Below are 27,831 nucleotides of genomic sequence, written 5' to 3'. Positions count from 1 at the left end.
CTTATATAATTTGGAAACACGCAAGTGAAACTTACAAGATTCTGCTGACGCTTGGCTTCCAAAGCTGAAAATTGCTGTTGAGCAGTGAGAGTAGCAGCTTGATCTGTATTCTGCTGGGGTTGTAGCTGATTCTGTTGTTGCTGCTGCTGTTGTTGTTGTTGTTGCTGCTGCTGTTGAGCAACTGGTTGGGGAGGGACAGTTAGGGTTGGGCGAGGTCCTAGCTGGGTTGTTCCGCCACCCATGGTTAAAGTATTAGTCTAAACAGAGGTGTACATTACTACATTTACTGTTAAGGACAGAGAAGAAAAATAAAATAATTTTACATTAGTAATGAGGTGAAAAATAAATTTATTTTTTTACATTAATCATGTTGTCTTTTTTGTTTTTTAAAACACAAATAACAGAACATCAAAATTATAGTTTTCAGTTCTCTCACCAATACCTGTGTCATCATAATATTCTGAGTAGTAGTATTTGTTGAAGTTGCTAGGCCCACATTTCTTGGAGCACTCATTGTCCCACCAGACATTTGGGGTAGCTAAATATAAGTTACAAATCTGGATGAAATGCACTTGAAACATGGGTTGATGGCAAGTTATAAAAATTACATCTGCTACACTGTAATACTCAATACTGGACAACAAATTTTATGAGAAAAAAATCTAACAACTTCAAAAGAAAACATACAAATCCATTTGAAAATACTGCTTACTTTCTTATTTTCCAACTATGATATAACTTCAGTATGAGAAATGAATATATACTAAGAATGTTGAGTTGCTAGTTGTTTAAATTTTAATGCAAAGCTAAAACAAATCAGCTGCCTTTGCTGTGTCAGCAAATAATGAAACTCAAATTTCAGATTTATAGCTCTTCTACTAAGCTGTAAAAACAAAGTCCAAAACTTGAAGGGCATCAGTTTTAAAAGTCGTAAAAAAAACTTGGAGGTCTCAGAACATTGTACTGTTTAGTGAATGTTGTTATAACAGTGCAACTTTGTCACAATGCACATTCTAAACCAGGTCATTTAGACTGGGTATCTATTTACTGCTTGTCTAATATAGCTGTATGTGTAAAACGTTGCTCAAGAGTGCATCTATGATGCATTACTTGTGATGCCAACATATTTTGAATATTTTGAGGAGTTGCAAGAATAGCTGAACAAACATGCATTATCTTGTTTCAATAGTAGAGACTGACCAGCAGAGGTCACAATTTACTCTAGTGGAATACAAGAACTGAGAAAGGAGCCTGAATATTTCAGTTCAAATCAAGATCTTTTAAACAAAATATACAGAAAAGTAAGTTAAGGTAACAGTAGTAAGATAGGGTCAATCAGAAACCAAAAACATTTTATAAGGCCTGTGGAAGGATGAGATCAACGCATGGACATCAATAGCCTTCTAAATACTCAATTCAATGTATATACATAAAAACTATGGGTGTATAATATGCTGGGATGTCCACCAACGGAAACACTGTAATACTGATTTATTAGACTGTTACATGTTTAGAGTAATTGGTTTACCAGATACAAAAACTTGAGATAAAGAAAAAAAACATGTTTTTAACCAGCATTTTGGCTAACACTTTGGCAAAGAGTTGTATCCTAATGCATACTTTAGTTATTCATAGTAATTGCAAGAATAAACATACTATGTGCAACTAGGACAAGTAAATAACTGTAGCATGCTACTGTCGTATTAAAACCTGTTTTGTGGAAGATGCAAGTGAGAAATGTAAATAAATAAATCATTTTTTTTCTTAAGCTTACTTCCTTTTCCCCTTACTTTTTAAACCAGGAGATGCATGTTTGAAATTCACACGATGTCATGTTTCTTTATTTTTACTGTGAAGATATATTTATTTTTAAAACATCTGTCACAAAAAACAATGACCTAATTATTATGTTCAGGTTGCGAATTTGGATAATTTTTCTTCATGAACAAAAAAAAAAGTTTATGAATATTTTCTGATAACTCTGTTGCTTCTTACTGCCTTATTGAAGTGATACGGTTTATGCTCATCTTTGATCTTCTAAGAAAGTTATGGGGTTGCTATCTGTACTAATTCTTTCTAGCTTAGCAGGGAATAAACTAGAGGGAAGACAGATACCACCACCACTGTTAACTCTTACCAATAATTAGTGAGACTGACCATCACAATATAACTTAAGTGGCTAAAACCACTTAATGTTGAAAATAAAAACATTGCTTTTTTCCCTCTAAGTGTTTAGAGTAACACAATGCTAGCACCAGATTTACCATAAAATGAGAGCAGTGACACTTGAAATTGTTTTAGGTAGGAGAGTAAATTAATCTGAGACCTTTTCTTCCTTTCTATTTGCTATAATTTGGTGTACCAGTACTACTGGTTTCAATTTTATTATTCCACAGGATTTCTACCAACTCACATGGAAAATAAAATTATTTTTGACAGGAATAGAATAAATTAATATACTAGATCTTAGGCATCGTAGAATACATCAATTCTAAAGGGTTTGACCCTCCAAGTGCAAATATTTTAATTAGATCTCAAATCAGGCAAGAAATGTGCTAAAGTTTATACTTAAAAAAAATACAATCAAGAAACAAACATGAGCCACTATGCCACAGTTAAGACAAAAAAATTATAAAACAAAGACTTGAACTTCAAAAGAGAAATATTTTACACTTGTGAGAAAAATAGCTAAGAAAGTGAATGCTAAAAATAAATTTAAATTTGTCTGTATATTAAGGCTTTGCATACAAAACAGTATGTGTATACATAAATTTAACAGTTAATAATTTTTATAAATTGTTTTATTCTTAAGAGATACTATGTCAAAAAAAAAAACCATTAATACACTGCACTATACAAATATTATAAATGAAATTAAAAATTTTAAGCTTTCAAAGCGAAAAGGCCTGTGAATTGTTATCAGCTTTTGCTTTTTAAATTAACAGTTCAGTAGCAAATTTAGCAGAAGTTAAAATGCTGAAATTATGTTGACAGAACTTTTAGTCCCACATGTTCTCATTGTGTTGGTGAACCAACCCTGTTACTTATGGGTCACGTATTTATCCACACATGGAAAGTGTAAAGACACCCATACTGGCAAAACAAAATTCCACCTCAAAATGTAAATTTATGAATGTACTTAATGATCAGCCAACACCTCTCCTTCTCTTAAATATTCCAACATAATCAAAATATGGGACATGAATTCCATTTAGCTTACTTCATCATTTAAACTACCATTGAATATGACATCAAACTGAACAAGAATCTATTTTCTTAAATAAAAAGCCAAGTTCCATAATTCATTGAATTTTAATACAAAGAGAAAGGGCTTGAATCAGAGATAACTTAAATTATCTATACAATAATGAGCTATTAGAATATACACACATATACAGAAACTATGAAAAGTTGACAAATGTTTTTAGCCAATGAGTGAAGTACACAGTTAAAAACAGGTACGAATCTAACTGATGAAGAAAAAGGCAGACTTACTTCACTTACCAAATGATGTAATTAAAAAAAATAAAAAAATTGAAGTTTCATGTATGCTTCTCAATTTTTAAACTAAGATATACAGACACAGCAGTAAAAAAGGAGAATTTAAGAAAGTGTTTTATGTAAAAGTCTAAAACAACTTCTGGCTTGTTTTGTACTTAAACAAGAAAATCAAAAGTTTGGTTTCTAAATAAATAGATTAAATCACTTATCAAAAAAGTAATTAATTGCACTTAACATACAAAAAAAAAATAAAAAATTCTTCTGCCAACAAAAAAAAAAACATACAAAATCTGAAGTCCATTGAAAACGACAATGTTTGATCAAAACAAATTATCAGATCAATTCACTTACTGAACAATGATAAACTTGAAATTATAAACTTCTTGTATATTTTTTCCAAATTAAACAAAGCTATGAAATCAGGTGTTGTATTTTACTTTCTCTGCACTTTTAAACTTAAGTCATTCTTGCACTATTATTGAATACTGTCAAGTGGTACATCCCCTCCTGAATGTCAAGAATGTCATTCCCACATGAACCCTCCTACATATTTATATACGTTTTGATGATACACATGAGCTTATACATTACGTTGCTGCATTAAATTCCATCAAACACATCTATGAGAATTAAAATTAATCATTCTGAATGGTACGTTATATACATTTGAGGTAACTGTCCAAGTAAGAGACCCTAAATGTTAGGTAGTTTTTCAAATGTTGAGTTACTGATCAGAAGTAGGCAGCCAGTAAGCAGCACCTACTGCCACAATGGTATTGCCCAAATTTCTGAGTTGCACAATGTGATTGTCACTTTTACACTATACACACAGCTGAAAGTGCAAGACATGATCAGTACTGTCACGTCTTAAATTCTGGACCCCAACCATTAGGTCACATTAAATACAAATGTGCATTAATAAGAAACTGAATTACTCTGGTATCTTGACATTAAAGTTTAGCTAAAACTTATAAAAATTACATTATACTGAGCCCATGAGGAAAGGATTAATGTACAAGTTCATATACACATTTGCACACATTAAGCATTTGCACTTATATTTCAGACTTTACATTTTGTTATTTCCTATGTGGGGTCTGTCACTTAATCATTCTAAAATCAAAAATCCATAATTTATATCATAATTTATTATGATGATTACCAGATATAATATGTAGTCAAACATGAAAATAACAAAAAATGCAAATGTTTAGTGTCAAAGTGGTTAAGTCTTATAACACTATATATATATATATATTTTTATTATATTGACCTTCCAGTCATGTTTAGCTAACATTACACAGCTTGCATTTATGTGTTGCACATGCACTCAGGTCACATATTCAGTAATATAAAACTGATGCTTTTCAAAATTTCACAAGTAAAGGATATCAAAACAAACTTTTTGCAGGATTTTTTATTTTTTATATTACATATATACATACATACATATACACACACAGTTGAAAAACCAAAAAATCATAAATAACTACAATGATACCATAGAAGTCCCTATTATGATTTATTAAGCTTAGTAATGAAAATGTATTTATACTTTACAAAAAATATGAAACTTTAAGCACACTAAAAAGATACATCCTACTTCCCTGAAAACTTGGATTGAGAGAACCTGGAAGACTTTTCATAGGATCAAAATGGCTAGAAAACCATTCTGGAGACATTCTGAGCTGTTCATTGGTTATTCATATTTATATACTGTAGTAAGAGTATATAACGGATTGTGTCAAAACATGGAATGAGTCAAACAGGGCATACCGTGCTTGATTCAGTACATAAGCCATATCTCAAAATAAAAGATATGAGGCTCTTATCTTTATATTCTAGCTTGATGGTATTAGTAATATGAGCTCCTAATTTGTTCAAAATTATAGGCTTAGTATTTCAATATCACAAATATCTAATTTTATACAGTCCCTTATTCAACACACAACTCACTAAAATCTAAATTTAGATAAGTGCTTTTAATATTTACTTTTAAATTAAGAAATCTACTCATATATAATATTAATATACAATGCAATTTCAAACTTATTGATAAAGTCATAAAACAGTAGCTCAATAAAATATTGAATGCAAGTCAACAAGCACAGACAGCCTTTGACCTCTGACATGTCACAAAAGGGTTAATGAGATAAACTGAATTATTCTGGTTTATTGAAGTTAAAGCTTAACTAAATTTATAAAAATGTACATTAATAAAACAACTAAGTTATCCTGGTATCTTAACATTTTAGAGCATTCCTACAATTTGTTAAAATTTCTAATGTATTTTTTGACTAACTGTTAGTTACAAGTAATACTAAAATTTCTATGTCACCATTTCAATAATATTTCAGTTTTTAAAAACTGTGTGCCAGTCCTAGTCACACTTCAATTCTAGAAACAAAGTCATATAATAATCTTTTAAAAATCTTGTATGAACTAACTTTAAATACAATTTTATATTTGTTCTTGTCTTTCACATCCAATCCATTAGTTGCTTCATTTATCTAAAGTTAAAAGTAGGCATTAAATAGAAATGAACTTAATTTAAGGCAAGGTAAGTCGTGTTGGTATACTGGTTGAATGTAGCATATCTGGATCTAATATGGTATCACTGAAGGGGTAGGTGACCTTTTAATTAGAGTAATTATAGTTTTTCTGCAAGAACATTTTATGTATATGAATATCTTAACTTATCAATACTACAAAATGAAGCACTACAACTACAGTTTGCATAAAAGTTTTACTTAAAAAGTTCCTTTGCAGAACTATTTAGCAAGAACAGAGAGATCAATATGAATGGTTCTAGAAACTATGGGCAGTAGTGAGAATTAACAAGTTACAACAATTAAATTTGCAATTACAATGTACTATTTAAGTATGCTCATTTCAGCATGTTTTTAGTTTAGCTGTCCAAATAATTTTCATTTCACAAAACACAGAATAAACATACTTCTATATTCTCCAGGAATACCATTCCATCATTTAATACAAGATGATGGAAGTCTGGATCTCATTGTTGCAGATGCTATGAATTCAACCAAAATGATGTAGGAAATCTTAGCCATCATTTTTCTGCTAGGCTTTCCACAGTTTGCGAGAGTTCAATATGTTTATATTACTAAATAAAGGTGGTTTAGTCTGTTTGTATTCTTGTCCTAATCGAGATCTATTGCTAAGCTTTTCAGGGAAATAAGATGGATTTAACACACTATTTTGACTATTAACATATTCAAAAGTAAATACTTTTATGAATATATACAGACATTCAAGGACTTAATAGAAAAAAAAAAAAGTCTCAGATTGTTTTTGAAGGTGGTAGTTACATGTAGTGATAGGTAAACTGAGAAGTAGCAGCTTACAAAACAAACCAGAAAAGATAAAAGAAGACACAAGAAAACTATTGATTATAAATTAGTTGCACAATGCCACAAGTTTAAGCACAAGCTTACCTTTCTGACATGTAACACTTTATAGCAGACAAAATTTTGCAATCCATCAAGAACACTGAAAAGTTAGTAAAGCTTGACAATGTACACCTCCAGCTTTATATAACAACACTTGTATAATTGTTCAATAAAGAAGCATCTTTCATAAACTATTACAATTCAATTTCAAGCAAATAAAATGTTGTCCTTGCATATTTAATGTCAAAGACAAGTTAATTTTCAATAGCCCATTTACATAGATCAATTCATGGCTTTCAACTGACAGCAAATATCCCGTCATTTCACTAAAGAGCAAGCAACCAAACTGGTAATGACAAATGTTATAAATGTTAGCTAAAGAACAGAGGAGAACAGGCAGAGAATAGCAGAGGAAATGCAGGTATAGAAAATTAAGAGACTTGGGATTTTGCATGCATGCATTTATCTTCCAACTTTTTTCTCACAGTTATGGGCAAAGATAGCAATGACAAAAATAATTCATTCAAAAGGACAGATCAGACTACAAGAGTATCAAAAAAAACTTGAGAACTATTGACTCCAAATTTACCTGGTAGACTGTGTTGAATGTGTTCTGAGCAAGAGCTTGGGTTGGCGTCTGTTGCTGCGCCATCTACATCGCAACACAAACAACACATGTTCATCAATAACACAAAGAAACAAGCAAAAACAAAATTAACATTTCAAACAAAAACCTGAAATGAGCTATAACCATAATAACTTAGTACAGCTTTCTTCACTTTATATCACATGCATGACTATAAATATGTACAAGCAATAAAAAAAGTTCTAAATATTAATATACAAAACCTAACAACAAAAAACATACTAGTATGCAACACAGTCAACATGCAAACTTGTAAAGTTTCTATATTGTACTCCTTGTTCAAGAAATCATTCATTCTGTTTCATGAGACTTGAGAAAATGTCAAACTGCAAAAGATGTTCTGTTTTTAACAAAAGTAGATAGAAAACTAGGTTATGTAAACTTAAGGGAAAAATGTACAAGCTACACTCTGGTTTTGCATAACTTTAAATAGCTTGAGGTCTTTATGAAATATAGAGAGTTGAAGATATTGTACAGAGCAAAATACAGAATTTTTAAATTACAGGCACAAATGGTTGATTTAAAATAACTATACAGTAAAGTGTGGATAGAATACACACTTCTCTAATAACAACAATGTAGAGAGAAGCAAAAAGCATCCAATAAAGTTTAAATTTTTTTTTAGATATCTAAAACCTATTATTAAATGCAGTTTGTTTATGCAAGTAGGTTCTTAAAAAGTGAGGTGATGCAATTTCTCATACAGATGGCATAGTTTTACAGAACACAAACTTGCTATCTATAGTAGCAGTTTTTTTTTTAAAAGAAACAATTTTGGGTTAATAGATCCAATTTTGGTCAAGAGTGTCAGTTTTAAGTTGATCACATAATAGTGCTAGTTGGCTGACAAAGTTACGATTATTAAAACAGCTCTAACTGTTTTAATATTCAAAAATTCTCTAAAAAGATATTTTATTAATAACAAAAACAATAACTGAAATTTCCAAAAAACTGATGATCAAAATCTAGGATTCATTTCCAAACAAAAACAGTTGATTTATCATTTATGTTTGGCCAAAGCACAGATGTCAAAATACCCTATTCAGAAACATGATCAAGGTAACAACAGTTCAACAAAAATTTTAATCATAAACGATCACTCCCAGTTATGAAAACTTCCTTGTAATGTTAGGTCAATGTGTATAATAAATTATGAATTTGTCTAGCTTATGAAAGTGTTACTGTTCATTCCTCTTGACAGTTCAGTTAACTATTTTATTCTATACTAAATATATAAAAACAGGTTTTGTATCATTCTAAACAGTTTTTACCTTCCTTGCAAAAAAATTAATTTTATGATTTTAATTAAAGGTAAAAAAAAAAAAAACTTCAAACTACAAATGACTATCAAAATGACAGGAATACTTGTATGAATGTTCTTTACACACACAGGCAGAAACTTTCAGTGACACGAAACTAAGTAGCAGATTTGTAAAATTATGTAATGTTTATATGTGTAATATAAAACATTTAATACATTACTTTCTTTTTTTTTAAATTTTTTATTTGAGATAAGAAAAGGTCTTAATCAATATAGAGCTTTTCAAAACCAATCTAGAACACTTTTTCTACAAGTCAAAGTTTAGGTGTAAAAGAAATGAGAAATGCAGCATGACTGATTTTCAGGAATTTCTCTTATAAATATATAGATAGCATTTGCACATGACAATTTATTTACATGTATAAAACTATTTAAAATTTTCTCCTTAGATAAATATCTTAATACTTTTACTGATATTTTATGTTTTTACACTAATTATCTAAATAGCAATAGTTTTTATCAAAAGCAAATTAAAATTATAAATGGAATACAACATTGTATAAAAATCAAAAACAAATTATGGAAGTTTTTGACTAATCTCAATTCAAATGGTCTTACCATTTTAGGCTGCTTCCCTGTTTTTCGAGAGTTTTCCACCATCTGCCTCATAGAGGCTACAAATCCATCCTGGTCGTTTGGGACAAAACCCATGAAGCCTTTTTCTCCCATAAGTAAGACAATCATCATTCTAATATCACATGTAGTTGGAAATTGCACACAACCTACCTACAAAACCATCTGGTATGCATTATCCACACAAAATATCAACATACTTTATAGTACAGTCCTAGAAACAAAAACATACTATACTCCAGTCTTTTCTTTGATACTGAGAAATCAGGTGGGATTATAAAAATGATTAACTTCAAAATTATAAGTCTGATAATACAAGTTCTTTAGAAGGTAGACCATAGGAGGTACACCTTTGGGGGGGCATCTGGTTTATCTAATTTCTCATTTTGTGATGTTTCTATTATTGTATTGCAAAAGCTTGCAAAGTATATTTAAAAAAAAAAAGTGAATAGAACATTCATGAAAAATAAAAATGAATATCTATTGAAGATAACAGTGGTAATAAATGTTTCCTAGTTAGTATTAAATGAGAAAGAACAATATAGAAGGAAGACAAATACATGTAAAAGATGCGTGTCAAAGTTGAGTAGACAACTTGTTAGAGAGCAGATAACAAAGTAATACTCATGTTCATACTGCTATCAGTGGTTGGAACAAAAATTTGAATACCTGTAATACACTTTCAGAGAAGTAAAAGGATTAGCCTGATTGAGCATTAATATCTTTCCTATGGCAAGATATCACTTCTGATAGGTAGTAAGTAATATCTGGTGTTTTACAAAGAGTAGATTAAACACAAGTACAATATGCCTTTATTTGTAGTTTACAACACTTGATACAACAAAACTTAAGGAAACAATAGGTGTATATCTCTACTTGATCTAGATAACAACACATTAATACAGTACAACTTACCAAGCTACCACTGTGCATAGTCCTCATCAGTTTTTGACATACTTCTGAATCCTGAGAAAAGTGAAGTGTCAAAACGCGAGATGCATTCTTTAAAATTTGAAACAAACTAAGAATATAATTCTTAGGAATAAGATGTAGGAGAAGCTTTCCTGGCCATTTTTCTCCAGAGCTAGAAATAGACATTTTTGAATAAGCAAACAAATTCTTGCAAAATAATAACACTTCAGGTTTGTTTATCACACACACAAATAATATCCATAATTGCAAAAATGGCTTTTAATTATAGTTAATTATTTAATTATAGAAGTATCCAAATAAGTTAAAAAAATTCCCAAAACAAAAATAACTATATGCAAGAGCCTTGTGCTTCTATTGCTGTAAAACCAAAACTAAAAAAAGCACAATTGCAACCGTTTAGAAATTTACATGTAGATAAGTTTAGTACTGATAAACAGGGAGTAATGTCTTTCTAGACCCAACTTCCCAGCCATGTTGTTGATGATGGGTCTTGGATCTTTAATGGGATTTCTAGATCAATAATCAAATGAATAAAATGGGCTGAATGGCCTTCCTCTCATTTATAACCATTCTTAAGTTCTTACATGGCAGTCTTAAATCCAGTACATAACAGATTATCCTTGGCTTCTTGGACTTCAATGAAGTTGCTGATAACTAACTATACAGCACTTGATGAAAGTAACCCTACTTGCTCATTACTTGTAGTGGTATCTCAAAAACTGGCAGTGAACTCCTCTGTAGAGCTACTTTTCTCTTGCACATTTTGTCACTATTTTTCTGGACTTCAGCACTGGGTTTAGAAAAACATTCTTTCCCAAAGAACATTTTGCTGATTTTCCTCTATTTTTTTTTTTTTTTTTTTCTTAGTAAGCTATCTTGATTGAACTTGTACACACTGTGGCCTGAGTGTGTTTGATTACTTATTTGTGTTAAGAATAATATAACATGCCATTCATCCTTTGTATGGTGATTACAAAAGGTCTATTTTCCACTGTTTCTACAATTCAGACAGCAGTTGCAAACAATACAAAAATATTATATAGGAATATCAATTTCCATGTCCAATGTCCTTATTGCTTATTTAAAGAATTTTTCCTCACACCACTGAAAATAATATTTATCTTTCACAGATTTATCAATGAAGCTCATAAAACTTCATTTATACAACTACCCAGACAATATAATTATAGTAAAAATAAATGAGAATTAATAGAAATGTTTACTGCCTAGTATTGTATTATAAAAACCACATACAATTGTTTTACATACAGTTTATATTCTTAATGTTTATCAATTTTCCTAAAGTTCCCAAGATAGAAGATTCCCACTCTAGATGTTAACATTAAATATTTTAAGAACATCCAAGAATATTGACCAAAATGTAAATTTATTTTAACATCAAGATAATCTTCTCCTTGCTTAAAATTAGTAGTCAACTAATGAGTTTATAAATGAAGGTATTCCATAAATTATAGGTCTCTGTGTTTGAGAATAAGATAAAATAGCACACTATACAAAAACTTACAATTCCGTTTCCCCATTTACAACAAAGCTGGCTATGGAACAATGTAATGGATGCAAGATGCGAGCTGCTGTGTTAGTTCCAAGGTTGTTTGGCACCTGTTTTTCTGAATACTCAAATATCCCCTGCCAAATAATTTTTTTCTCCTTCATTGCACCAGATGCAGTTTGTGATGGAGCTCCTCCTTGAGGTTGCTAAAGAAGTTCATAAATGTATATTTTCCTTTAACAAAATCTGAAAGTTAATTTTTTCTAAAGTGGAAATGTATTTCAGATAGGTACTTACCTCTACTTACAAGGTTAGCTATTCTTGTTCAGTGTTGCCCTTTATATACAAAATATGTATCCCACAAGTCTTGTACTCCCTCCTTGTTGGAATTAGTACATCCCAACATGTCTGTCATGCAAATTATCATGTGTCATCTATTAACAAATAGCAGCATACTATGCTCATGGGACATGCAATTACTCCTATACTTCTCTACTGAACCTTCACTTTGAAATTTAGCAGAAGGTGTACACACCAGAAAACTTGGAAGTGTGAGAAGAGTAAGTATCTATGAGAATTACAATTTTCAGTATAGGAAAACTATAACTTCTAATACTTACCTTCACTCACAAAATTAGCTAGAATCCCACACTAATAATGAGGAGGAACCGGTGTAAAGGAATAACAGAAGCACCCCTAAAAGCAATCACAGGGTACTCTTGACCACAATAGAAAATCTGGAGATAAAAGGAAAGGAAGTACACCACTTCTGAGCCAAGTGTGCTCTTCATCCTTGTGTATAGTTTATAAAACACAAGAGTGGAAGTTGCCAGGTATAAAAGTGGCTAGGGCTTGTTGAATCATACCCACCAAGTCACTTACATCCAAAACCACTTCTATGAAATAATGACATTTGCATGGTAGTAGGATAAAGATCATAATGTCTTCACGCCAAACCCAAGAACTGGGTATCAAGATCTGTTTCAATTCCTCTGTACTACATAAGGATCAACACACTAAAGCAAATCAGGATTGGCCACCCAGCACCGAGAGGATGGATTCAACTTGTGTGAAGACTTGTACTGATTAGTTCACTTGAATTCAACACTTCAATATTGGAATCTGATATCCATGTAATGTTAGATGAAAACTTCCAATTAAATATGATGAACTGCATATACAATGGATCAACTCCAGGTGGTATGGAATGTTTAACAGGTAGGCCACATCAATCATCAAGATGATGGATCAACTCAACTGTATGTGTAAATAAATTGTAGGAGGCCACATTAGGTTGTAAGGTAATAGATTAACACCAGTGGTTATGGATACTTTTTGGAAGGCATATCACACCTACACCAGCAGAACACCACCAATTTACTCTCAACTAAATGGGATGTAGCCAACATTTCAATGGAAATGCATTCAGGAGGGTGCCTCCATGGGTAATCACTCATGAAAGTTTGGAAATTGAAAGTGACAAAGACTTGTTTGTATTCCATTTTGAAAAAGGGGAATAAGAATGCATTGGAGAGTCTGGAAGAACATTATTACCAGATGACCATGATATCCTACTTTGAAAAGCAGACTATACTGAGTTATTCATTTAAGGCATGACAGGGATTGGTAACTTTATTCATGTAGTCCATGAGTGGTATAATCTGGAAAAGACAAAGAAACTATTGCAAAGTAGATAACCTTCTAGCAATCTTGTGGTATACCCAACTCCACAGTGAACATGCATAGCCATGGATAAGAGAGCATGAGTCAACATGGCTTATAGTGCAAATTGTAAGTTAAAGAACACCTGATCGAGCACCACATGCCACAGAGTGGGATCTGTATGAAAAAAGAGAGAAGAAAAAAGGCCCCTATAAAGAGGAAAAGGAACAAAATTTACCAGTTAAAGCTGCATCAAAGTCAGGAGCACAACTAATGATGGAAGACAAAAATCAGATGACGACAAAAGCGTGATGTGATGAAGATAATTGGAGACAAAAGTACTGGGCCTGGTTTACATTCTAGCTTGCAGAATCTCCTCCAGCAGACAACAAGGATGGGAAACAAGGGAAAGTGTGAGATGACAAACTTGATGGGAGAAGGAAGGTAGGCCAAAAGGATGAAAAAGTGGACTCCAATCATAAGGGTAGCTGTATGTGCTACATAACACAGGACACAGCAGTCTATCGAGGTCTAAATGAAGGTAATGACAGGAGAGAGAAGGAAGGCAGACAGATAGGAGAAAAGGAGGAACAACCTTCCTCAGCTATAATGGTCTTGAGAAAAAAAAGGAAATCAAAACAAAGGAGAAAACAAGGATGATAAAGGGTATGTAAAATGTCAACTGTAAATAACTCAGAATAGCAATAAATGAAACAAGGAGCATGAGAAAAGTGGTCCAAATGGAGAACTACATTAATGCCCCAATCTGGAAATGAAGAATGTCTGGGAGACTTTTGGAAGGAATGCAGGACCACAGTGAGAATGGGGGAAGTAAAAACTCTACTGGATTTGAAGAAATGGAAAGTATGGGAGAGGGCTGCCCTATATCAGGAATTCAAAAAGAACGAAGATCCTCAACTGAAGAGCCAGGTGAGAAATTCTGCTACTCAAGCTACTAAAGGATAGGTGGCAAGATATCCCTTGCCAGCAGATCAATAGTAAAGGACCCGTCAGTTGTCCTAGTTAACTTCCATGGAAGATGAACAAATGGAAGTAGCTAGCATGGAGGAAACTTGATGCATGAAACCAGATCTAACTGCCAAGGACTGGACAAAAGTCAAGCATAAAGACACAGGATGGGGAGATTGAGCTGAAAAGCAAGGAACTAAGGTTTAAGCAGAAGGGAGGGAAACAGTGAAAGGAGGAGGGACAGGTGGTGAGAGGAGTAGTCATTGAATCCTTGGGAAACAGGATTGTTCTGGTCAATGGGGTGTAAACCAGAGGACCTAACAAGAAATGGAATGTACTGGAGAAATCACCTGATGAAAAAAAAATGGATGGGAGGGAATACAAAGATATTTGCAAGATCAATCCTGGGTGAAGTATGCAGGACAGGTAACCAAAAAAGGAGCAACTTTAAGATATGTGACAAATGCATCCAATTGGGGAGAATCCCAAAAGGTGCCTCCTTGATGGTTGATAAGAGAGTCATCATCATAGGGTTGTTAGAATAAACCACCACCAGATGGTGATGAGTGAGAAAACACCCACTAAACCCTATGAGTTCGAGAACATTGATGCGATGTATAAAGGTCTAAATGACATGACAAATGACGTATGGAGTCAAGGGAAGAGCCTGAAATAGGTAAACCATACAGAGTTGAACAAATTAAAAAAGGTATAGTAATGATTAAAGGGCTATAAAAGATGTGGAGATAGGCACTGAAGACATCTACTGTTGTCACCCACAATTCTTGATGAGAAAAGGATTTATAGTGAACTTAGGAGTGCAATGAAGTTGTTGTGGGCATGACAAACTGAAGATCAGCTGCAAATCCCCAATTTTATTTTTTTTTGGGGGGGGACCACAAAAAGACAAAAAAAATCCCTGTACGAGATGGTCAACTGGTAACATAGCCTACTGTAAAAGCAAACCTTAAACTGCCACTGAAAAATGCTGGCGAGTCAAAGGATCTTAAGGCAGAGGAAAGTAAATGGGGTAAAGAAAAGTGAGACAGAGAAAAATGTGAAAACCAAAAGTGGTTGAGAAGAATGTTCATGTAACAAAAAATAAGGGGAATAAGAAACAGGGAAAAGATAAAACATTACACACTTTAAATATAAAATTCATGAAAGCTGAGAAAGGCCTAGGTGATTCTTCAGGCTGGAACTGGGAAGAAACAGTAAATTTGGGAGAAGGAAAAAAGATACAAATTGATGTCATGCTGAATATTTAATAATCTGAAAGATCTCTGGTAATGTCAAGGAACAGATTATTTGTTTTTTTTTTAATTTCATGCAAAGCTACTAGAGGGCTATCTGTGCTAGCCATCCCTAATTTAGCAGTGTAAGACTAGAGGGGTGGCAGCTAGTCATCACCACCCACTGCCAACTCTTGGGCTACTCTTTTACCAATGAATAGTGGGATTGACCGTAACATTATAACGCCTCCACGGCTGAAAGGGCGAGCATGTTTGGTGCTACGGGGATTTGAACCCACCAAGGGATAGAGGGTGACCCAAGTAGCATTCTATCTCCCAGTGGATAAATTCAGAGACCAAGATTAGATTGCCTGAAACTTAGATATAAGATTGGTCATTGGTATGACTTCTAAAGTGGTAATGTTGATTTAAAAATTCATAAGTCACAGAAACAGCACAAAACTGTCTAGTAGAAAAAAGCGATGATAATAAACTGGGAGAAATGTGATAACGTATAAGAAAATAGAACCACTTGAAATGAAAATCACAAAACAAAAGAAAATGTACTCAAAAGTTGCTGAATGAGAAGTGGAGGTTCAGTAGATGAAGTCACATGCACAAAGTTGGAATGCACTAACTCCAAAAAAGAGGGGGATACAAGGATTGTGGCATGCATAAAGAAAAATTCTCCACAGAGAGAACAACACTGAACAGGAATAAATAATCTTGTGAGAAGAGGTAAGTATGATATTAGAAAAAACTTGTTCACATTTTAACATGTTAAAAGTATTAAAAACCATGAAGGACTAAGAGATACAAAAGTGAGCATTTATTATTTCAATATAAAAACAAAAAGGATTATACAATTTAATATTTGCCTCATTTATCTAACAGAGCTTGATTACACAAAATTGAGTTGTTAACTTCCTTCATGTCACTAATTACAAAAATTTTTACTTCTCAATACATCCAGTTTTAAATTTAACAAATTAAAAAAAATTCAATGCTTTCTACCACTGATGATCAGAATTCATTTTTGCTATGACAAAATATTCTTAAAATTGCTTCAGGTGGTAACAAAGTAATATGCTCACCTCACTTAACCTTAAAAATATTGAAAGAGTTTGCACTGACTTTCTAATCAGATTTTTTAAAAGTATTTATGACAAGTTGGTTGTGGTTAATATTAATTTTTGTTGGTTACAGGCTGTCTAAACACAAATGTCACACAGAAAAATTTGAACAAATATATTGTCAGTATTGCAATTAATCAATCCCCTACTTACTGATTGGGTTCCTTAAGTTTGTCTACAGAGAAATGTGCAATCACACAGAATTTTAAAGTCACTTAAACTTTTTCTTTTAGCACAGAGTTGCAGTAGAATAAATAGTGAATATGATGCCATATCAAGCTCTCATTCTCAATAATTAGTATAATAAATCAAAATTTGATGGTTCATCTTCTCTTACCTGTTGCTGAGTAGTAGTGGCTCCTCCAATTCCTAAATTAGGAATATTTCCTGAAGGTGCTGTGGCCATAATTGGAACTTGGGAAATCAGAATAGGGGCTGTACTGCTGGAACTGGCCATTTGATTTGGCATAGGAACTGGAATGCCAGCATTTTGCTGAATTGGGGTGACACTTGCTGTGTGCTGTTGCTGACCAACAGATGATACCTGACCTAGCTGGATATTCACTGTATTTTGACCACTAGTAGCTCCCTGCTGCTGTTGGGGTGTTACCATCCTCATTCCCACAGTTTGTATTTGGCCACGAAGTCCAGTTCCTGCTGGCTGAGTCATAACCCCTAAAAATGAAAGAAATGACATCAAAAGTTAAATACCTTTGCTACAGATTCAAACAAAAACATTTTTTTTTCTTTTTTAAGTAGGTTGAGAAAACCCTTTGGGTAAACAATTAAAACCAACATTCCATTTTCCACATTCATACACTGGTACTATTTCACGCTACACAAGAGAACTGATAAATGTTCATTAAAAACAAATCTAATTTGTACACTAATTATTGATATAATTTTGCAAAAGAATGAAAAAATGGTTTCAAATTTTTAAAAGTAGTTGAAAAAATGTATTTCTACTAACTTATCCATATACACACACACACGACAAGCAGACCTATGTTTAATAAATTTTCCACATTAAGCTGGGATTATGCAAAACCTGTTCTCTGTGCTTATTTAAAAATACTTTGTGACCAAGACTGTACATTAACTCTACTTCTATTTAGGATACAACATATATACTATGCTACTTGATACTGGTAAAATTTGTGCAAAGTGTCATAAACCGGAGACACTAGACTGAACTAATCCAGGACCAGTGCTCAAAAAATAATTAATAATTCTAGTGAAACTGGAGACTTGAAAGTGAAGTTGACTTAAAAGTTATTCTTAGTTGATTGTAACATTTGTGATTACTGTTAAAAAATTCCCAAAGTTTAATTTGAAAAACTACAACTTATTTGAATGGAAACCAAGAATTGGTCAAAATTTTTTTTATCAATCTGTGTACTATATTAGACTTGTTAGTGTTTCTTATTTGGATTGAATATTGCAAAGATTTTAGAGAGTTACTATGTCAACACAGTACACTTTGCCACATCTGGTCGTAGGCTGTCTGATAGCCATGCAACTTGAATGTAAGCCTGCAATGCGTGTAGTTTCCATAGCAAAAGGCTACATTGTAAAGTTCTCTTGACCAATGCATATCGGATTACATACCACTTGCTTTCCATAATTCATTTATGAGAACAATAGTTTCCCATTTCTTGTTTCAAAGTTCAATCACACAGACACCCATAGGTGTTGTACATAGCAACTTGACATTAGTTGCTTGAGATATGCAACAGTTTGACTGAAAATGTTGTACAAGTAACTTGAATACAGGAGACCGGTTTGTTTTTTCAGATGTAGCTCCTTGGTTATGTTGCATATTGTTGTCTGGTACGTGTATGGCTTATGCTACTGACCTTTGTGTTCATGGATTTTCATCTGTTATAAGACCAAGCACTTTGCTTAATATGACTGGCATAGGATTGTTGCAGGGTTTACTGTATAGTTGTGGCAGCCAAAGTTAATCTATATTATTTTGATTTTTAGGGTCATTAAATTCAAGGGAAATTCCTAATATGAATACATTATTTTGATTTAAGCATATGAACATTTTACATCACAAAGAGCTGTTACATACCCTTCCAAAAGCAATTATTTTTCAGTGGATGAAAATATCAAACTTAGTTCTCATACATTACATTCAACTTTATTCTTGATGTGGCTGTTATATGACTAACTTGCATACTGAAATATTTGAATATAATGTACTGAACTCTCTTAATCATTTGCATGTTTGATTCAGGTTCAGTATTATAAAATTTAATGTAACTATTTCTCTCTTTGATAGAACATTATGAAATCATCTGTACTTACTCTAGCAAAATACTAGGAAGTTTACTGTCAGTATTCCAAATGCTTGCCTTTGATAGCTTTTTTAAAATCTGTTAGGAATACACTGAGGCATCAATATTACACTCTCACACTCCAAGGGACACTGTTATGAAATTAATACACTTTACTTTTAGTTCTATACTATAATACTTACTGTCAGTGCTACACTATTGCTCTCATAGTACACTTCAAGTCTCAGTGTTATAGTATGTAAAGCATATTTCCTGTCATTTTTTAGTTTAGAAAGAATACTTCATCTTCACCTAGAATTTTAACCTTTTGTATATAATGTTACTGGCTGTGTGTATGCATTTCATTTTGACAATAAAACATTGTCATGGAACATGGCTAAATCTTTCCTTTAGTGGTTTTCTGTTGTTCGGGGGCATTTGTTTATCGGGTTGCTTGCTTTCTCATGGAAAACATTGCTTTGTCTATATAAATATAATAGTACTGTCTGTTGATGTCCATGTAACTACTTCACAGGATGAGGATGCATTTTCAAACTCTCAGTTTTGCATTTTGTGTTTTGCACTTTATATGGATGTTTTTTGCCATAATCTCACCTTCTAAGGATGGATCTTCACCAAATTTAGTATGAAGGTTTGATGAGTTCATGGAAAAATATGGGCAAATTTGTGGTTTCACATTCTGTTTTCCAGTTTTTATGGGCATTTTTCATAATTACATAAAATGGAAGCAACTTTACATGTCCTGAGGTAACCTTTCATTAACTATGAATTTACACAACTTCTGGGACAGGTGCTACTGCTAATAAACAATACACTATGTAAAAAGGAAGATGCTGATATTTTCCTCTTACAGATAAAAGGTAATAGTTTGCCTACAAGATTTTATTCAGAGGAGGTCAAAAGCCATGAATAAGAGTAAACATATATAACATGCCATAAAAAAATGAAGAAAACTGCCAACTTCCATGGAGTAACAGACAAACTATACAAGTTGTTTAATGCATTCTGCCAAAATGGAGAAACCTAAAGAGTTGAGGAATCTTGTGATATGAAAATATTTCAAATTCTCCTAAAGAATGTTGTGCATGTAAGATATTGCCCATACAGAGCAAAGGAAGATGATTTGGGTCTGAAAAATCATAAAAAGGAGTTGAATGAAGTGTAAGCGATAAACATCTGATCACTTTCCCAGGAGAGTCCAAATCTTGGAAAGAAGAGACATGGAAATACAAATCACTACACCTGCTAACAATAACAACAAGAGTGCAGAAGGCAAAAATACTTAAGCCATGTCTTCTGCTAACAACAAAAGATTGGCATAATTCATGTTTTTATGGATAAGGGTGAGAGTTCTTACAATGGTTTGGAACATGCAAAAACTCTTTTTGGCACTATTGCTGAGGTACTGAGGTTTTCTTCTTGCAAAGGTGAGTGATGTAGCCTGAACTTAAAATGTCACTATTAAAGTTAGTTCTACAAACCTTTTCTATCTGTTTGAGACACTGTCAAACCAGCAGCAACACCATCTTGAGTGTGCGAGACAAGATTAGCTAAATTAGTATTCTGTGAGGATGGTGCAACATGTCGGATGGCTGATGAACCAGGTGCCATAGCCAGTTGACTGGCTAATACTGAAGTTGTAGCCGGAGGGGCTGATGCAGATGATGAAATGATGGGGTGAGACCATTGCATTCTTGTTCCAACTGAAAAAAAAAAACAATAACCAAGAACAAAGTTATAAATTGTAGTTTTAGCTTTTAAGTAATAAAAGACATGTCAGAAAGGTAATAAAATATTAACTCCCAAAATGGTAAAAGAAATAAAATACTACCTACACATCTAACTTACCAACAGACACAGGAGATTGCCCTCTCGTTGGTCGTGAACCCACTTCTGGTTGTAAGTTGCCACCTATCTGACTTAACTGTGGTGCCTTTGTGGTGATGGTTACATTTGGAGGATTTGGCTAGAATAAATGGTGAAATAATATATCAACATACAATTTTTTGTAAGTTAAACTTCTCCATTATAATTATATTCCTGTCTCTTAACATTAATCTAAATGGCTTATTAATTTGTAATATAATTTCAACCAAAGAGAAGAAAGTAAGAAAATGAACAATGGGAAATGTTTAACTGAGAAACCAGTACATAACAAGAGAACTACATAGCAAAGAAGTCCAACCTTAATAATAATAATAATAATAATAATAATAAAAGATTATAAAATTGGTAAGAAAAAACCACAGTGAAAGCATGAAATGATAGTACAAGCCCTCATAAAAAAAATCAAAATGAAAGTAAAAAAGTCCAGTATAAATTAAAGAATGTTGAATAAATGATTAATAAAGCCAGGTAAATCTTAATCAAAAAGAGGGAGAGAGACACAATAATGATGCAGAATGGACAAATGTTATAAAGTTTAATAAGATCACATTTTTTGTAACAATGCCTGTGAACACAAGTAAAATACATTTAATGTTTCACTATACAACATACCATAAAACAAGGTAATAATCTCATTTCATAAATATAGTTTACATAAATAAAGGTTTGCCATCAAGTTTTTTACAATAGATATTTACATTACCAACTATTATTTTTAGAAAAGATGATTTATATAAAAAAGGTAAAAACTATACAATTTAAAACACTAATTATAAAAATTATAAATAATTAAATATATAAGCACCTACATCTTTTAGTTTTAAAATTATGTAATTATTTTTTATGTATTGAATCTGAACTATCTCATTTCAATGACCAGCAGTAATGTTATTTCACCTTTCCCGATACTTCTCCATATCTCTGATGTATTGATGAAACTGTCCCCCCCTTGTTCTTTGCTGATGGAACCGAGACTTTCTGGGAACTAGGTAATATATAAATTTTAAAAAATAGGCTTCCAAGCTCATATTACAAACCAACCTTTTGCATCTACCTAGCAAGTTATTTTTGTATTTTTGTAATTTGGGTCCTGTAACACTTCCTAAAAATTTGTCAGTAACATTTTTAAGGCAATCCATGCTTCTTTTACAACTTTCCTCATTGTCCCTTTGAACTGTTCCTAATCCCTTTTCCAAGTTTGCTTCTAAAAGAATTAAGAATTTCCTACATAGATACTTGAAACAAAAATATTTGTCCAAGACCTTTACTAACTGCTTCATCAAGCCCAGTTTTAAGCAAAGAGAATGTAATAGGTCTTTCCTATGTCAATCAAATTCTCACATAATGTTTTTCAATTCTGGTATCAGGTTACCTCCATATGACCATTGCTTCTTTATTCAGTGCTGTTTTTGTGCTGCAATGTCCCATCCACACAAAAAACATGGAAACTTCATTTAATTGGATAGTTGACCAAATAACATTCAAAGGAATCAAGTCTCCACAAAGTGGTCATCCATGTTATTTGTATTTGGCCTTAAAAAGTTTGAGATTTTCATGTTTCCTTCAATGGTTTGTTTTGAATTTCATTCAAGCCTACGTGAAGGCTATTCACGCTAGCCGTACCTAATTTAGCAGTGTAAGACTAGAGGGAAGGCAACTAGTCATTACCACCCACTGCCACCTCTTGGGTTACTCTTTTACCAACGAAAAGTGGGAATAACCATAACATTATAATACTTCCATGGCTGAAAGAGCAAGCATATTTGGTGTGATGGGGATTTAAGCCTGCAGCCCTCATTTCCTTCAGTGAATCAAATGAGCAATAGGAACAAAGGCATGTGTATTACCATTGTGAAGAAGAACACTTTTTAGACTTTTTTTTTTTAAAGAAACCAATGAACAATTGCTAATCACGTGGTTCATAGACTGTAGCTTCTAGCACCGATTTAATTAAGCAATATTGTTGCAATAAACCAGTGAATATTCTTGCAGAGAGTATGGTATAAACTCTTCCTTATAATTTCTGTGCCAGTAAAATAACATCCCTGGAGAAAGTAAGTTCCTAGCTCAAAGTCTGTACCCAAAAGCCTCTGAAGAGCCCTTTGGAAAGCCCAAATCTTTCACCAAATCATTAAGTTCACCTTGGGTAAAAAAGTTGTGGTTCACCAGACATTTTAGGTTGAAAACAAGCTCTGTCATCATTTCTATTTACAACAGACTCAAATTCAGATGAAACTGTATTAAGTTTCCAATGTAGTAGAAACAAATAATCAGATCCATGAGCAACAGGTCTAATAGCAGATTAAAGGTTTGGATAACAAATTTCCTTTTTATTTTAGGCATTGTAGCCTTGCATGTTACATGAGCAAAGATAGTAGTCACCTGTATGGTTTCTAAGCTCACACCAGACCATTACAATTCCAAAAGGCAAATGCTTTTGTTACCTTTAGTCCATTGTTTCAACACTGAAACAAATGACGTAAACTCTTTGCAGAGCCCACAGTTTGTATTTGTCCCCAAGTTTTATTCCACTTTTTCGATCAATAATGTAATGCCTTTGCTTCTATACAACAAGTTTACCATAAATATAACAATGTTTGGGTCACTTACATAACATACTGTTGTCGTAGCAATGAATAAACAATACTGAAAATAAAAAATAATGTCAAAGTGCACACACAAACAAATGCTATCGAGATGACATTACTCTGCTTGTTAACAGTTTATATATTAGTGGTGTACTTCTTGTTGGTTCTAGAACAATCAATAAGACTTTCATGTCGTCACCGATTTAAAGAAATCTATAGCCAGTGGTTGTCAACATTTTGAGCATAACAAAATGTTGCTTAATTTCGGGGTTTGATTCCGAATTTCGCACAAAGCTACACGAGGACTATTTGCACTAGCCATCCTTAATGCAGCAGTGTAAGACTAGAGGGACAGCAGCTAGTCATTACCACCAACTGCCAACTCTTGGGCTACTCTTTTACTAATGAATAGTGGGATTGCCCATCACATTATAATGCTTCCATAGCTGAAATGGCGAGCATGTTTGGTCTGACGGGGATTTGAACCCGCAATCCTCAGATAACAAGTTAAGTGTCTTAACAACCTGGCCTTCCTGGGCCCAAATTTCAAGGAAAATGATTCATTCATGTAAACCCACATAAGACATTTAGTGCAACATCTGTATGTAATGAAGTAAAATGGATATTCTCCGATTCAACATATAGGAATTACAGTAGAACGTAAAAATTTCAAGACAACAAAATTACTGTGGACTTAGGTAATCTACACTGTTTGAATTGGTTATATTTGCAAATGAATGGCTCCAGTGTGTCAGTATTCTTGGTACACATTTCAAGATGCATTAGGAGTATTTCTTACAGAAAAACATAGTAAGCATTAATGTACGAGTTTCATTAATTAGTTGTCCAATAATTCACATGTGAACAAAACAATACTATGACAAAAGAAAATCATTAAATACAAAACTGTTAATAATTAGAAATGTTACGAAAGTAATTTAGCAAAAATCAGTATTTTTCAAGTTCTTCCTCCCGAAGACCAGGACCCAAAATGAAAAGTTAAGTATTAAAAACCACCAAACTTATTAAACTACATTTTAAAACTGAATAAATAATCAACTTCTAAACAAAGAAAGCTACCTACAGAGACTAGAACTACACATTTAGTAATGAACACAACTAAATATATCTGACATTAATGAAGAAAAGTGTTTTTCATTTGATATTAGAGTATTTATTTAAAATGTGGTTTTTTTAATACAATCAAACCTATATTTATATGTATTTTTTTATACAGTTTGGGAATCCAAAATAATTTGCGTCATACGTTTTTGGATTTTACAGAATGTATATCAAAGTCTGATAAAACAGAATGGTGTTTCTTTGTGATACTATGTATATCTTTCTGAAGGATAATCACTTTTTAAATTAAACCATAGTTTCTACAAAGTTATAACGTTTTGTTTTTACTGATGACAAAATTTTCAGTTCCTTTTTTTAGAGTGACAGCATAGATGTTACTCACAAAATTAAAATCATTGTTCCTTGTTCATTATTTGTTTAATGTTCTCAAACATGAGTTTCTTAAGTACTTTATGCATTTATTGTTAATCTTACATCAAAAACCAATAACATTGTTAAAAATGTATTATCTGTTTAAAACTTTATAAATCAAACAATAAAATTAGCATTTTGTATCTGTTAAGACAGTTTTAAATTATGTCTATGTTTATATATATAAAAAGTTTGTATTGAGACCAAATTTACTTTTTATGCAGTCTTGTTCCAAAAGCAATTAAACAAAAAACATACATTGAACAAATTATTATAATATTAATATAAAAAAGAAACTTGTACCTGATTCATAGATCCCAGACTAGAGGTTGAGGAAGAAGGAACTCCTGGTCGCTGAGGGATCTGGTTATTTTGTTGGTCTACAAAAGAACCAGCTGGAGGTGGGAATATATTCCCTGTGGTTGAAGCAGGGGTAGCTGACATGCTGCTGGTCACAGTACCTTTGAAACAAGAGAACTACCCTTATGAAGCTCTCTAATGGCAAGCTTGATTTACTGTATTCTACGTATCTCAGTTTGTAAATATTTAAATTCTGTGACAATTTTATATTTATCTTTTGAAACATAAAACAGAAATAACATACAGGATCTGTATGACATAACTGAATATCTATTTTATATACTAACAGACACTGTTCCATTAACATTCTTTAGTTATGAATATTTGTTTCATTTATTATGTTTTTCATTTAACTCTTTGTAACAAATGCTGACAGGAGAGATAGAAATTAGTTGCTAGAATGGAAGAGTTTGGAGATGTAATCAAACAACATAACTTCCAGAAGACATTTAGCAAACACTTTCTTCTAGATAGCAAATAGTTTATTTCATTCAAGACAAATTTCTTAACACTCACTCTATCAAATGTTCAGCATACAAAAAAAAAAAAAAAAAACATTTCTGCATGTATCTAAACGTTTTTGTTTTTTTTTTGTATAGAAATTTTCTAGTACAGTCAATTGCATCACTAAAGCATCGATAAAATCTGAAGTGAAGAAACTGCCATACCCATCAAGAAACTCAAGCTATGCATAAATGTTGTGAGCAGAGTGTTTGAGGACGTGAAGTCCCTGATGAAGTATACCACGACATCACATATCAAATTGTTTTTATCATGTTAGATCAAGTTTAAAAAAAATCAATAAGCACACTTACCAGATTAGCAGAACAGCATGCAATATATACCAACATAGCACATGAATTTAGCTTCTCAAAAATCACATGCAGCTTCTTGAGAAGCCATTGTGGGACAATTTTCCTGTTCTAATAATACCATCAATCACTATGTTAAATTGTTTTTTTTCTAGATATTGCTGGTACTAGAAGAAACTGATCATTACTGTGTTTGATTAAATTTGATTGAAACTGAATCTTTAAAACAAATTTTTATATCTCATTTCTAAAAAATTATCTACATGATTTAAAAGAGTAATATACAAGAGTACTTAAGAAGTTTAAAATTTCAATAAACTATGCAAAAATGAGATTAAGAGTAGGAAAGTGTGGATGATATTACTACATGCACAAGGGAAGAGTGGTGAAGTTAATATTGTACATTATAAAGAGATTTGGTGAATGTATCTGTAATCTCTAATAGCTGAGTGTGTAAAAATTTCCTTTATTTATAGAAATCCAGAATATAAGTACCATCACCCTGTGTAGTTTTAATACTGAAAACTTTGCTAGAGCTGGTGTCTCTTGTACATTGATTGATTAGTCATTGTTCAAAAGATTAGGCTGAAAGAGTCTTTTTGTACTAGAGGAGTTTGGTGAGTATCATGTTGTGGAACAGGTTTAACTTTGTAGTCAGCGAGATGCCCATATGGCTATTAGATTTGTTCAGAACTATATGTATCTAACCTCATATATAAGTTGAAAGGTCACTTAACTGTTTTAAGTACTTTTAAGTATGTGGAACTACATACATCTCTTATGAATTTCATGTATTCAAATATAAAATACCACAGCCAAAACAATCTTCTATACATGAATATAATAACCATTGTTTTGTGACTAACATTAAGTAATTAAACTGTCCTGAATTTGAAATTTTATGATCTTTTGATGACAGTCTCAGCAATCTACTCTTTTCCCAACTCCTCTAAATCAAAGTGAACATTTTATTAAAGTCCAGGTATAAAGGGTTATACACCTTTTTAATCTAATTAAAAGAGAATCTGTACATATCCTTAGCTCTGTAAAATTCATAAAATATTTCAAGAATTTGCAAAATGAGTATTAACTTAAAATAGTGTTGATTACATATCAATTTACATATTATTTCACTAGAGTTTTATTAACTATTCAAATTTCTAAACTGTTACATCTCTTACTGAAACTATCTTTAAGACACAAAACACTAAAATCTCCTGAAATGTTTTCTTCTTACTTATGTTTAAAGATAAACAACCCAAAATACTCGCGTACCTATGCAACAAACAAAACTAAACAAAAAAAAAACTTCAATTACTCAACTAAGACACTATTAAATCTAACGAATATCTCAAAATATACCAGTTACACACACATTAACGTCATTCTTATACACCTATGCTTATAAAATATATTTTCAAAACTGAAAATGACAACTCAATATTAATATATATATATATTTCAGAAAGGAACTCATAACAGACTTGATGCCAACAT

The 27,831-nt window shown here is 32.3% G+C and overlaps 1 protein-coding gene across 17 annotated transcripts in view; it reads right to left on the bottom strand.

Moving 5' to 3' along the window:
* LOC143228989 (mediator of RNA polymerase II transcription subunit 25-like) overlaps nucleotides 1-27,831 on the bottom strand; it is a 49,203-nt gene that overhangs the window by 4,342 nt on the left and 17,030 nt on the right. For 6 of the 17 annotated variants that reach the window (XM_076460568.1, XM_076460556.1, XM_076460559.1 and 3 more), the window contains 10 exons: nucleotides 25,466-25,623; nucleotides 21,042-21,159; nucleotides 20,675-20,896; nucleotides 17,228-17,565; nucleotides 11,910-12,100; nucleotides 10,367-10,535; nucleotides 9,437-9,604; nucleotides 7,501-7,563; nucleotides 437-538; nucleotides 36-257 (listed from right to left, as the gene is read on the bottom strand). In XM_076460568.1, the coding sequence (XP_076316683.1) occupies nucleotides 36-257; nucleotides 437-538; nucleotides 7,501-7,563; nucleotides 9,437-9,604; nucleotides 10,367-10,535; nucleotides 11,910-12,100; nucleotides 17,228-17,565; nucleotides 20,675-20,896; nucleotides 21,042-21,159; nucleotides 25,466-25,623 (1,751 nt within the window). The remainder of the gene's footprint in view (nucleotides 1-35; nucleotides 258-436; nucleotides 539-7,500; nucleotides 7,564-9,436; nucleotides 9,605-10,366; nucleotides 10,536-11,909; nucleotides 12,101-17,227; nucleotides 17,566-20,674; nucleotides 20,897-21,041; nucleotides 21,160-25,465; nucleotides 25,624-27,831) is intronic. The other 11 variants (XM_076460560.1, XM_076460562.1, XM_076460561.1 and 8 more) reach the window with 5 other exon arrangements.

The sequence above is a fragment of the Tachypleus tridentatus genome, chromosome 10, assembly GCF_004210375.1.
Source record: "Tachypleus tridentatus isolate NWPU-2018 chromosome 10, ASM421037v1, whole genome shotgun sequence".
Taxonomy (NCBI): Eukaryota; Metazoa; Arthropoda; class Merostomata; order Xiphosura; family Limulidae; genus Tachypleus; species Tachypleus tridentatus.
This window is presented reverse-complemented; position numbering and strand designations above follow the sequence as displayed.